Source organism: Procambarus clarkii, chromosome 77 (assembly GCF_040958095.1).
Source record: "Procambarus clarkii isolate CNS0578487 chromosome 77, FALCON_Pclarkii_2.0, whole genome shotgun sequence".
NCBI classification, from domain to species: domain Eukaryota; kingdom Metazoa; phylum Arthropoda; class Malacostraca; order Decapoda; family Cambaridae; genus Procambarus; species Procambarus clarkii.
The window spans coordinates 12,938,485-12,952,763 of NC_091226.1; the positions used below are offsets into that span (position 1 = coordinate 12,938,485).

At 46.7% G+C, this 14,279-nt stretch overlaps 1 protein-coding gene across 1 annotated transcript; it reads left to right on the forward strand.

Moving 5' to 3' along the window:
- The first annotated feature begins 1,129 nt into the window (after window positions 1–1,129).
- LOC138357302 (trichohyalin-like) lies at window positions 1,130–3,098 on the forward strand. Its single transcript, XM_069313986.1, has 2 exons — window positions 1,130–1,204; window positions 1,653–3,098. The coding sequence occupies exons 1-2, from the start codon at window positions 1,130–1,132 to the stop codon at window positions 3,096–3,098; spliced, it is 1,521 nt and encodes a 506-aa protein (XP_069170087.1).
- The last annotated feature ends 11,181 nt before the right edge of the window (window positions 3,099–14,279 follow it).

The window sequence follows — 14,279 nt, forward strand, 5'->3', positions numbered from 1 at the left end:
TAATAATGTTTAATAATATTATTATTATTAAAATCAATTAGTAAATAATATACAGAAATATAACTAATATTAACACATTTGTATATCATTATATTTATCAGATATAATTTTTAACCGGCTTAGAAACGAGAAAAACAGTAACCATTTGTTATTAAATTTAAGCTTTAATTATTAAAAGATTTTTCCTTCACTGGCTATGGAAATATATTTTTTGGGAATAGCTTTAATCCGCATAACACCTAAACCATATTAAATGTGAATAGTTTTCTCACAAATATTTATTAAAACCCGGACTGTGGCACCACTGTGGGTTCGAACCGTCGTCTTTGTTGACGTTTTGCACTTGTATTGTAGGTGAGTGTTTAGTTGGTAACACTGGTGCGGAGATTGTGGAGGTGGTACCAGCACCTGGTTTCTGTCTATCTCTGTCTCTGTCTCTGTCTCTGTCTGTCTCTCTCTCTCTCTCTCTCTCTGTCTCTCTCTCTCTCTCTCTCTCTGTCTCTCTCTCTCTCTGTCTCTCTCTCTCTCTCTGTCTCTCTCTCTCTCTCTCTCTCTCTCTCTCTCTCTCTCTCTCTCTCTCTCTCTCTCTCTCTCTCTCTCTCCCTCTCTGTCTCTCTCTGTCTCTCTCTCTCTCTCTCTCTCTCTCTCTCTCTCTCTCTCTCTCTCTCTCTCTCTCTCTCTCTCTCTCTCTCTCTCTATCTCTCTCTCACTCTGCGTTCCATATTTCTCAATTCATATGTTATCGTAGTCCAGTTTATTATATAAATTACTAGACACCGTACCCGGTTCAGCTCCTATTCTCTCTGTTTCTGCTCCCCATCTTTCTCTCTCATTTCTCTTCCCCTCTCTCATATCCTCATATCTATATCCTCTCCTCTTCTCTAACCGTCTTTTCATCTTTCTCCCTCTTTCTTGATTCACACAGTCCTTCCCTCTCTTTTCCTATCCTTCCCTATCCTTCCTCTCTTTTCCCCCCTCCACCACGTGTCTTCCATCCTTTCCATATTTCTCTCCTCTGAGCTTCCCTCTTCCTTCCCCTTCCTTTATTTCCCCTCTCTCCATCTCTCAGAAAATGTATCACTGTAACCCGAATCAGTTCACGTTCATCGTCTTCGAGTAAATTATGAAAATGCGCGGGCAAACGGCGGGAGTAGCCATTAAAACTCTTTGGAAAGCAGAAAATCATGATTTTATTTCAGACTTCGTAAAGATTGCGACTTGGTAAAGGGGGTGACGGGGGTGCTTTTTGATGCCGATATTTCTTAAAGCAAGGCACTTGGGCCGACCCCGACTAGCATATAACAGGTATCCATATTTCATGCGGGAACTTTTTGTGAGACTAACCCGAAGCATCTGGCCTCTAAGTCTAGACAAAGACATTCTATTTTTTTTAAATAAATTACTTTCATCCTTATCCTCATCCTTACCTCTATTTCCCACTTCATGGGATAGAAAGCTTTAAACTCGGAGGGAAGAGGAGATTAATACGAGAAATTAGAACAAAACATATTCTAAATTTATGATATTCGTGGAATCAAACTAGAATCATAGAGAATATTGACCCTTGTGATACTGGGGATGGCAGGGGGGGGGGACAGGGAGACAGGCAAACAGACAGTGACATAATATGACTAGTGGACAGAAACCAACAGATTAACAGGGAACATCAGATCAACAGAGACCAACAGATCAACGGAGACCAACAGATCAACAGAGACCAACAAATCAACAGAGACCACCAGATCAACAGAGACCAGCAGATCAACAGAGACCAACAGATCAACAGAGACCAACAGATCAACAGAGACCAACAGATCAACAGACCAAGAGATCAACAGGGACCAACAGATCAACAGGGACCACCAGATCAACAGAGACCACCAGATCAACAGAGACCAACAGAGACCAACAGATCAACAGAGACCAACAAATCAACAGAGACCAACAGATCAACAGACCAACAGATCAACAGGGACCAACAGATCAACAGGGACCACCAGATCAACAGAGACCACCAGATCAACAGAGACCAACAGATCAACAGAGACCAACAGATCAACAGAGACCAACAAATCAACAGAGACCAACAGATCAACAGAGACCAACAGATCAACAGGGACCAACAGATCAACGGAGACCAGCAGATCAACAGAGACCAACAGATCAACAGAAACCACCAGATCAACAGAGACCAACAGATCAACGGAGACCACCAGATCAACAGAGACCAGCAGATCAACAGAGACCAACAGATCAACAGAGACCAACAGATCAACAGAAACCACCAGATCAACAGAGACCAACAGATCAACAGAGACCAACAAATCAACAGAGACCAACAGATCAACAGAGACCAACAGATCAACAGGGACCAACAGATCAACGGAGACCAGCAGATCAACAGAGACCAACAGATCAACAGAAACCACCAGATCAACAGAGACCAACAGATCAACAGAGACCAACAGATCAACGGAGACCACCAGATCAACAGAGACCAGCAGATCAACAGAGACCAACAGATCAACAGAGACCACCAGATCAACAGAGACCAACAGATCAACAGAGACCAACAAATCAACAGAGACCACCAGATCAACAGAGACCAACAGATCAACAGAGACCAACAGATCAACAGAGACCAACAAATCAACAGAGACCAACAGATCAACAGAGACCAACAGTTCAACAGAGATCAACAGAGACCAACAGATCAACAGGGACCAACAGATCAACGGAAACCAACAGATCAACAGGAAACCAAAAGATCAACAGAGACCAACAGATCAACAGAGACCAACAGGAAACCAAAAGATCAACAGAGACCAACAGATCAACAGGAACCAATAGAGACCAACAGATCAACAGGAACCAACAGAGACCAACAGATCAACAGAGAACAACAGATCAACAGAGACCAACAAATCAACAGAGACCAACAGATCAACGGAAACCAACAGATCAACAGAGACCAACAGATCAACAGAGACCAACAAATCAACAGAGACCAACAGATCAACAGAGACCAACAGATCAACAGAGACCAACAGAAAGAAACGGCTATTCAGACACAGATTACCAGCCATTATATAAAATAGTGTGAATAAAAGATATTTATAAACAGATAATTTACCCTAATGGTGAACCCTTAATTCGTCTTAAAACCCATTACTAAAAAAACAGTAAGAATATCATATACATATTTCTGAATTTAAAATTAAATTGGCGCCGTTATTCAAATAGGCAAATTAAAAAAAAAAACTTTGGACCAGAATATAATAGTCAAGAATAGTTTGAGTTTGAGTTAAATAGGTATAGGTTAAGTAATAATTGTAATTACGAAGCAATAAGATGGTTATCTTAACATACTAACAAGGTTAGGTAAGGTCGGTGTTTTCTATGAATCTTTTTAAGGGTATCTATTATGTTTAGCATATCACCTATGCACGTAGTTAATAAGTCAATATTGACTTTACGAATTTGCGAGAACGGGTTGCTTAATCGTCCGCTAACTACACCTCTCTCGTTAACAAGGAAAACACCGCACTTTAAACACTAAACTACCCGAAATGATCTCAAGTCTCATAGGGATCATAAAAGCATTTCCTTGTCTGTATGTATATTTTCTCGTTCCAAAATATCATTCCAAATCTACTTTGCGTTTCATTTCGGTAATGGCGTGAGGGGGGAAAGTTGGGAGTCAGGGTATCGAACACGGTAATGCAATTATGTCAAAAACTTGGTGAGGGAGAAAGTGTGTGAGGTGGCGATTGGGAGTGTCAGTAGTTTGTTTGTTTCTCTCTCTCTTTCTCTCTCTCTCTCTCTCTCTCTCTCTCTCTCTCTCTCTCTCTCTCTCTCTCTCTCTCTCTCATTATCTTATATAGTTTTTCATTATTCTCTACTGACGTTGAGAATGAATAATGATATAATTTTTTATTCGTTTTCCGTTTCAAAATATAATTGGAAAATATTTTTGACAGCCGAATATTAATCTCCATTTTTATTGGCGACTTAGAGTTGGCCGGCCGCTCTTTCCTATTGGCTCAAGGAAGCTGGTATTTCAGGCTAGAGGTGCGCTGATTGGTTAGTGTGAAGCTGTAGTTAGTGTGATGTTGTGGGGTTAGTAATATACCACTATACACTATAAGGTGAGTGCTGGTACAGCAATTTCAGTGTGTGGTAAAGTGTATACATATACAACGTCTGAGGGACGTTGTATATGTATACACAAAGGGGCTTGGTATGTATGAAGTCTCCGGCTGGAGTACATGCTGTCTGTACCGTACTTCGATGTCTGTACCGTCTGTTGACGGCATAGACAGCGAAGCCCGTCCACGAACCTGTAGTCAGCACCAGGATCGAGTGAAACAAGAGATCGTAGCTCATCATGTGACTGATAACCGGCTTTCGTCTTTGGCTTCCACGTCAAACCGGTTGGGAACCGACGATACGCAGGGAGAAGTAACTTGCAATTGAGTTTGCAACATCTTTCGTGAACTCGGGGGCCGCCTTGTCCAGCACGATAACCAACAATTGCTTGTCCTTCAGTGCCCAGCGCTGCGATGAGCTGTCATTTTCCATCAAGCTTTCTTGTGGCTGACAGCTTGAGGTGTTTGTATGTAGAGCTTGAGCCTCTCCTGTCCGGTTCTGGTATTTCTGGAGGGCACAGAAGTCCGCCCTCCTTCTGGAGGGCACAGAAGTCCGCCCTCCTTCTGATATGACTATGGCATCTAATCCTTTTGTTGAAATGTCAACAAAATATTTGTCAGTTCTTTCCTAACTCTGAAGATCTTAACTCCTGGATCTTCTCCTATCTGTTTTCTTTGCCTTATCTCTGTGCTACCTTTCTTTACATTGTTTTCTTTATCACGATCTTCCTTATTGTCTTGTCTTTTTGCCCTTTCTGGCGGTAAAGAATCCGACTCTTACTTTCCAAGAGTATCTCAGTCAAAGTCTTAAAATAGCTCTTTCTACACTAACGTTCTCTAAGAATACTCGAGGTAATCTGACCGAGAAATTCTTTGTAAATATCGTAGAATAAACGAGCTGGCATCGACACGCACTTGGCCTGAGAACGAGTGCATCTGGAGTCCATCGATTGGGTTTGGAGTAATTTCTCTGGAGATGAGTGTGTGGGAGATGAAGAGGCTGTGGAGGACGGAGATGACGGACATGGAGTGGACGAAAGTTGGTCAGGAGGTTCGAGGGGTAAGTGGACCTATTCTCAGCACCGGTCCAGGCGTGGGCCGAGTGGACCCATTCTCAGCACCGGTCCAGGCGTGGGCCGAGTGGACCCATTCTCAGCACCGGTCCAGGCGTGGGCCGAGTGGACCCATTCTCAGCACCGGTCCAGGCGTGGGCCGAGTGGACCCATTCTCAGCATCGGTCCAGGCGTGAGCCGAGTGGACCCATTCTCAGCACCGGTCCAGGCGTGGGCCCGAGTGGACCCATCCTCAGCACCGGTCCAGGCGTGGGACAAGTGGACCATCTACAATAATAGGTGTGATGTACGGGGCCAGTCACGTCCTGGTTTAATACATGGTAGGACATACTTCAGTGCAAGTTTGCTGTTGATAATTGGATTAGTGCTTAATATGAAGTGCTTCGGCTATGTCTAATGTCTCTTTGTCGTTCAATGTCTCTGTTATTCAATAGCACTAGTCCAGTTATCCACAACCAGCACTTACATGCCACCATCTAAAGATTAGGAGTGAACTATAGTCTTTGGTGGCGCAGAGGTGACGTACTCGCCTCACGCTTCGTATCCTTTGACTGCGTTCGTATCCTGGCCGGGGAGGATTGACTAGGAGCCAATCCTTAAATGTACGCCTCTGTTCACCCAGCAGTGATTGGGTACTTGGTTGTTAAATGATAGTGGGGTTGTGTTCCAAGGAAACTTGTGCGTATAGGCTTACCATGAGCTATGGGAAGGGAAAGCTCTCAGCCTGCTAGCAGGAGTCAGCAGGAGTCTGCTCCTGTACCCTCCTGTGTAAAATTAGTAGAGTAAGGCTTATCATGAGCTATGAGAAGGGAAAGCTCTCTTCCTGCTAGCAGGAGTCAGCAGTCGTCTGCTCCTGTACCCTCCTGTGTAAAAGTAGTAGAGTAAGGCTTACCAAGAGCTATGAGAAGGGAAAACTCTCTTCCTGCTAGCAGGAGTCTGCTCCTGTACCCTCCTGTACCCTCCTGTACCCTCCTGTACCCTCCTGTACCCTCCTGTACCCTCCTGTACCTTCCTGTACCTTCCTATGTAAACAAAAAACTGCCAGCTCACGACATGCCAACTGCTCTTGTCGACCAATAAGAATGGAGACAAAAATTGCCCAACTCCCTCGACTCCGTAAGACGTCATCTCATCTCATTCTGCAGAAAATACACCCAGTCACTTCTACGTATCTATATTCACTTTCTCTTTGCCTCCGAAGATGCTGAAGATAACTGCAGCGAAATCTGTAATATAGCGACGTCCCTCGGGTCCGCTACAAATGGAAATGGAACTTTACAGTCATTTTTAAACTTCTTTGCCAAGTGAAGAACATAAGAAATATACAGTTGTTTTTGGCCGTCTTATTAATACATTTTCTGAGAGAAGGGGAGGGCTAAGATGATGGGGGATAGGGGGGAGTGGAGGAGGATAGGAGGGACGAGGATGGGGGACCAAGGGGATAGGGACGAGGGAGTTAATGGGGAGATGGGAGTGGGGTGGAATGAGGGAAGAGAAGCTATTTCAGGCACCATTAGGGACCCTCCCCCTATTCTATATATGCACAATATAGTAGGACCTGTTTCCGGCAGTGCTAGGGAACCCCCTATTTTACCCCTCTATTTTCCCCTCTCCTCATGCTTCCCCTCTTCACTTCCCTTCTCCCCTTGTCCCCTCTTCCCTCCCATTACCCTCCATCCCCCCACCTCCCTACCTCTCCTCTCCAATAACATAAAAACAGATAAACATTTCCATTTACCGATAAAAAGCAAATTTTAACAATGCGCGGGTAAACGGCAGGAGTAACCTCAACCCTCTACGGACAACACATCCCAGATTTCATTTCAGACTTCATGAACATCTCAGAGTGAGGGTTAGAGGCTATATTTTGTAAACCCTTCAAATTAGACCTTCAACGACTAGCCTATAACTATCCCATACCTCAGACCATTCCCCCTACAAATTTGGATGAGACTATCCTTAAGCTCTTGGCCTCCAGCTTTGGACAGACAGACAAACATGCATTCTTTCATGTAGTATATGTGTATACACACAAGGGGAAGCATATACGAGGCAGAAGAAACAATTATATTTGAAAACGCTGATCACGTTAGAAGGTAAAAAGAGTAGAGAATAATGAAGAATGACAGGAGAGGAGGGTGAGAGAGGGGTGAGAGAGAATGGTAAGTGAGAGGAGTGAGAGTGTCAAGAGAGAGAGAGAGAGAGAGAGAGAGAGAGAGAGAGAGAGAGAGAGAGAGAGAGAGAGAGAGAGAGAGAGAGAGAGAGAAGGAACGCTGTACGCAGGAAGGGGAAAGGAACACGAGAATGAAACAGAAGTTGCAAATAGAGAGAGGGAGGGAAGAACATGTGAATATATTGTAATCCAACTGATGTGTATTGTGTGTACGTGTACTTGCTCTCACAACACACACACACACACACACACACAGTGTGTGTGTGTGTGTGTGTACTCACCTAGTTGTACTCACCTAGTTGTGCTTGCGGGGGTTGAGCTCTGGCTCTTTGGTCCCGCCTCTCAACTGTCAATCAACAGGTGTACAGGTTCCTGAGCCTATTGGGCTCTATCATATCTACATTTAAAACTGTGTATGGAGTCAGCCTCCACCACATCACTGCCTAATGCATTCCATTTGTCAACCACTCTGACACTAAAAAAGTTCTTTCTAATATCTCTGTGGCTCATTTGGGCACTCAGTTTCCACCTGTGTCCCCTAATTCGTGTGCCCCTTGTGTTAAACAGCCTGTCTTTATCAACCCTGTCGATTCCCTTGAGGATCTTGAATGTGGTGATCATGTGTGTGTGTGTGTGTGTGTGTGTGTGTGTGTGTGTGTGTGTGTGTGTGTATGTATGTGTGTGTGTGTGTATGTATGTGTGTGTGTGTGTGTGTGTGTGTGTGTGTGTGTGTGTGTGTGTGTGTGTGTGTATGTGTGTGTGTGTGTGTGTGTGTGTGACTACACTACTAACTACAACCACTACAGCTCCACACACCTACAAGAGCCCCCCCCCCCACACCTACAAGAGCGCCCCACACCTACAAGAGCGCCCGACACACACCTACAAGAGCCCCCCCACACACACCTACAAGCGCCCCACACACACCTACAAGAGCCCCACACCTGCAGGAGAGCCCCACACCTGCAAGAGGACCAATATATCATCACTACCACCATCAGCACTAACAACAACAACCATCCTGGAAGAGTTAACTTAATCAACATTTCCAGTTGAGGGAGTAGGAAGGTTGGTGCAGGTGTGGGAGGTGTGTGTGGGGGGGAGTGGCAGGTGTGGAAGGTGAGAGGGGGTAAGTGGGAGGGGTAGAAAGATGGGGGGTGGAGGGGTAGGTGGGTTGTAAAGACCAGGTCAGGAAGTTCCCTGTAATTAAAGTGGGTTACTGCCCCCCTCCACCTGCCTTCTGGGCCAGCGTCTCTTGAGAGAGAGAGAGAGAGAGAGAGAGAGAGAGAGAGAGAGAGAGAGAGAGAGAGAGAGAGAGAGAGAGAGAGAGAGAGAGAGAGGGAGAGAGGGAGAGAGGGAGAGGGAGAGAGAGAGAGACAGACAGCGAGAGAGAGAGAGAGAGAGAGAGAGAGAGAGAGAGAGAGAGAGAGAGAGAGAGAGAGAGAGAGAGAGAGAGAGAGAGAGAGAGAGAGACAGACAGACAGACAGACAGACAGACAGACAGAGAGAGAGAGAGACAGACAGACAGACAGACAGACAGACAGAGAGAGAGAGAGAGAGAGAGAGAGAGAGAGAGAGAGAGAGAGAGAGAGAGAGAGAGAGAGAGAGAGAGAAGGGCAAGGTATCAGTGAAGGGAACTATACAGACAAAGCGCCAAGCCATTACGACTATATAGCCCTAGGAAGGGGTCAGGATAAGGATTTGGGATGGGACGGAGGGAAAGGAATGGTGCCCCAACCACTTGTGGACGGTCGGGGATTGAACGCCGACCTGCATGAAGCGAGACCGTCGCTCTACTGTCCACCCCAAGTGGTTTGGCAGGAGGCACAGTGAAGGTAAGAAACATTGTTTTTTCTTAATACCGGAGCTATGATTTACACAGGAGGGTACAGGAGCAGACGACTGCTGACTCCTGTTAGCAGGCTGAGATCTTTCCCCTTACCATGGTAAGCCTTACCCACTAGTTCCCTTAGAACACGACCTACACCAGCATTTTACAACCAGGTATCCAATCACTGCTGGGTGAACAGAAGCGTGCAGTTAAGGAATGGTGCACAGTCAATCCTCCCCGGCCAGGATTCGAACCTTGGCCAAATCGCTGGCGAAGCGCGTGGCGAAAGTGTTACTACTGCGCCACCACCGACAGGCAGTACTGGTGGGAGGTTGTAAGTGCTTGTCAGTCTAGTGGGTAATTGTTATGGCGTCTGTCAGATAGGGGCCTGACAGCTGAGTTAACAGCGCTCGGGATTCGTAGGCCTGAGGTTCAGGGTTCGATCCCCAGGTGGAGGCGGAAATAAATGGGACGATTTTCTTTAACCCTTGATGCCTCCTGTTCACCTAGCAGTAAATAGGTACCATGGAGTTAGACAGCTGCTACGGGCTGCTTCCTGGGGGTGTGTAACAAAAAGGAGGCTTGGTCGAGGACCGGGCCGCGGGGACGCTAAGCCCCGAAATCATCTCAAGATAACCTCAAGAACATGTTATGTTCTGAGTGTGTCATATAACTCCAGTTTCAGAAATGTCCCAATGTCATGCAGAAATATTGGGGGTCTTTTTGAACAAGAGTACGCGTGGGATTCTCTTTCATTATGTATAATGATTAAATTTCTTCAAGGTATTCTATCGCGGGTCTTAAACCTCTCCGTGCCGTGGCGTGTCTCAGTTGGTGGTGCTGGGAGATGGAGGGTCAGGCTCCTTAGCTCGTTCTCAAGTGTTAGCGCTCACGCTTCATAGTGGTAGTTAGCAGAGCCGCTTGTGCAGTGCTAATTATGACTCTATATATGTCTTGCAAAGCACAACATTGTTTCCATTCTGGAAGATGCTATACAAGTGGTGCAGCGAGGCTTAAGAGCGGCATCTTAATCTTGATAAGTCGAAAGTTCCTTCACTTTGAATAGGAAAGCAAGCCTTATGAAAGCCACAGTGGCTAGAGACCATTGGGCCTGAACTGCTGCTTCTCATTTTCTCTCATACTCTTCCTCACTCTCACCCCTCATCTTCCTATTCCCTCCCTACCTCACTATTCCCTCTTCTCCCTTCCTCTAGCTCCATCTCCACCCTCCCTCTAGCTCCATCTCCACCCTCCCTCTAGCTCCATCTCCACCCTCCCTCTAGCTCCATCTCCACCCTCCCTCCTACCCACCAGGACGCCATTACTGCTAAAGAAGGCACCACGTACAGGCTGCATTTAATGTGTACAACATCTGCATGAATAACTTTTGTCTCCTGACTCAAGAGGAGTGTGCAGGGAGCCACGGTACAACAGGAGGTGGAAGAAGAGGTGGAAGAGGAGGTGGAAGAGGAGGTGGAGGAGGTCTAAGAGGAGGTGGAAGAGGTGGAAGAGGAGGTGGAGGAAGAGGTAGAGGTGAAGGTGCAGATCTCATGTTCTTAAACAAATGATTTAGGTGAACAATTTGCTTGTCACAAGGTAGTCGCCTATATGGCTAACAGCCTAAACTCTTGTCTCATTCACTGAGCTCAGGTGACTACAGCTTAGCTCAGGCGACTACAGCTTAGCTCAGGCGACTACAGCTTAGCTCAGGCGACTACAGCTGAGCTCAGGCGACTACAGCTGAGCTCAGGCGACTACAGCTTAGCTCAGGCGACTATAGCTGAGCTCAGGTGACTACAGCTTAGCTCAGGCGACTACAGCTTAGCTCAGGCGACTACAGCTGAGCTCAGGCGACTACAGCTTAGCTCAGGCGACTACAGCTGAGCTCAGGCGACTACAGCTTAGCTCAGGCGACTACAGCTGAGCTCAGGTGACTACAGCTTAGCTCAGGCGACTACAGCTTAGCTCAGGCGACTACAGCTGAGCTCAGGCGACTACAGCTTAGCTCAGGCGACTACAGCTTAGCTCAGGAGACTACAGCTTAGCTCAGGCGACTACAGCTTAGCTCAGGAGACTACAGCTTAGCTCAAGCGACTACAGCTTAGCTCAGGCGACTACAGCTTAGCTCAGGTGACTAACCTATTATGTATCCAGGTACATAATAGCTTATATTATCCAGGTACATAATAGCTTATATTATCCAGGTACATAATAGCATATATTATCCAGGTACATAATAGCATATATTATCCAGGTACATAATAGCTTATATTATCCAGGTACATAATAGCTTATATTATCCAGGTACATAATAGCTTATATTATCCAGGTACATAATAGCTTATATTATCCAGGTACATAATAGCATATATTATCCACGTACGCAATAGCTTATATTATCCAAGTACATAATAGCTTATATTATCCAAGGATAAAATAGCCATATGCGAAAACATTACATCCCCACTGAGTGGAACACTGGTGGCTGTATTATCCAGGGGAGGAATATATAGGTTCCCAGGCTGTGTCCCCCCTGTCCCCTGCCAGAGGGGGACAGGATAGTAAGGGGGAAGTGGACATGGATGCTTGAGTCAGTCTTGGGCTGTATTGTGTCTAGTGTCACGGGTCGCTGAGGGCGCGTGAACCAGTCACCAGGGACCAGGAGATGAGCAGAGGCTGGCTAACAGATCTCTTCACCAGCAGCATCTCTCTGTCTCTCTGTCTGTCTCTCTGTCTCTGTCTGTCTCTCTGTCTCTGTCTCTCTCTCTGTCTCTCTCTGTCTCTCTGTCTCTCTGTCTCTCTGTCTCTCTGTCTCTCTCTCTGTCTCTCTCTCTCTGTCTGTCTGTCTCTCTGTCTCTGTCTCTCTCTCTGTCTCTCTCTCTCTGTCTGTCTGTCTCTCTCTCTCTGTCTCTCTCTCTCTCTCTCTCTCTCTCTCTCTCTCTCTCTCTCTCTCTCTCTCTCTCTCTCTCTCTGTATCTGTCTGTCTCTCTCTCTATCTCTGTCTCTCTCTCTCTCTCCTCTATTTATCATTTGACATTTGACCTGTTCTCTTTTTCATACTGTTTAAAAAGTCATTTATTTTTATTTGTTGGTCTCTCTGGTTTATTATTTGTTTGTTCATAGTTGGTATCTTCCGTTGGGGGGGGGGGGGAGGGGGGTCTTATTGGGGTAGTTAATCTTACTAATTATCCTACTACTTCTGTTGTTGTTGTTGTTGCTGTTGCTGGCTACTGTTCCTGGTGTGTGTTGCTGCTTCTGCTATGACTATTGCTACTACCACCATCACCCCAACCACCACCACCACCACCACTACTACCACCATCACCCCAACCACCACCACCACTACTACCACCATCAATCCAACCACAATCACCACTACTACCACCATCACCCCAACCACCACCACCACTACTACCACCATCACCCCAACCACCACCACCACTACTACCACCATCAATCCAACCACAATCACCACTACTACCACCATCACCCCAACCACCACCACCACTACTACTACCACCATCACCCCAACCACCACCACCACTACTACTACCACCATCACCCCAACCACCACCACCACTACTACTACCACCATCACCCCAACCACCACCACTACTACCACCATCACCCCAACCACCACCACTACTACTACTACCACCATCACCCCAACCACCACCACCACCACTACTACCACCATCACCCCAACCACCACCACTACTACCACCATCACCCCAACCACCACCACCACTACTACTACCACCATCACCCCAACCACCACCACTACTACCACCATCACCCCAACCACCACCACTACTACTACTACCACCATCACCCCAACCACCACCACCACCACTACTACCACCATCACCCCAACCACCACCACTACTACCACCATCACCCCAACCACCACCACCACTACTACTACCACCATCACCCCAACCACCACCACTACTACCACCATCACCCCAACCACCACCACTACTACTACTACCACCATCACCCCAACCACCACCACCACCACTACTACCACCATCACCCCAACCACCACCACTACTACCACCATCACCCCAACCACCACCACTACTACCACCATCACCCCAACCACCACCACCACTACTACTACCACCATCACCCCAACCACCACCACTACTACCACCATCACCCCAACCACCACCACCACCACTACTACCACCATCACCCCAACCACCACCACTACTACTACTACCACCATCACCCCAACCACCACCACTACTACCACCATCACCCCAACCACCACCACCACTACTACCACCATCACCCCAACCACCACCACCACCAGTGTACATCAACTCTTTTATCTGTTCCATTCTCCTTTTTTTCCCTTTCCTACTTATTTCCCCTTTCCAGTTATTACCCTCCTCCCCCCCCCCTCCCATTCCTTTTGACCTTCCCTCAGTAGTTCAGAGAAGCTGAAGGGTACGGAGCCCCAAGTCCGCCTCGTGAGACGGGCCGAGGCACTGACCATAACGCTCCCAGAAGAGAGGATGCCGCTAGGAAATTGGGTAAAAATAAGGAAATTGGGAAGACAGCGTCGGACCGAGGCTGATACAGCGGGGTTGGGAGGGTAAGGGAAGGGTAAGGGAAGGGTAAGGGAAGGGGGTGAATGGGTGTAGAGGAGGGAGAGAAGATGGGTTGAAAGACAGATAATGGGAAAGGTAGAGAGAGAGCTGATTAGTGGAGAGAGAGAGGGAGAGAGAGAGGGGATAGCCAAGTAGCAGGCGGAAGTGGAAGAGGAAGCGACGACATATTTATACCCCCACCTTTTCCTTCCCTTCCCTTTGAAACTGAACACGTAACTAGATAACAACCTTGGCTCTGTTCCTATCTCCTTTTCCGCTATCTTGCTATATCGTTTTATGGATCTCAAACTGAGTTTTGGTTGGTTGGAATTAAAGGCAATTTGCTTGCACTGTTGAAGTATGTCTATTTGGGCATATATTGGGATGCATTTTCTAATGATACCGCTAATGATTCTGGGGCATTTGGCACCTTTGCCAATGCCCCTGAATGCCCAA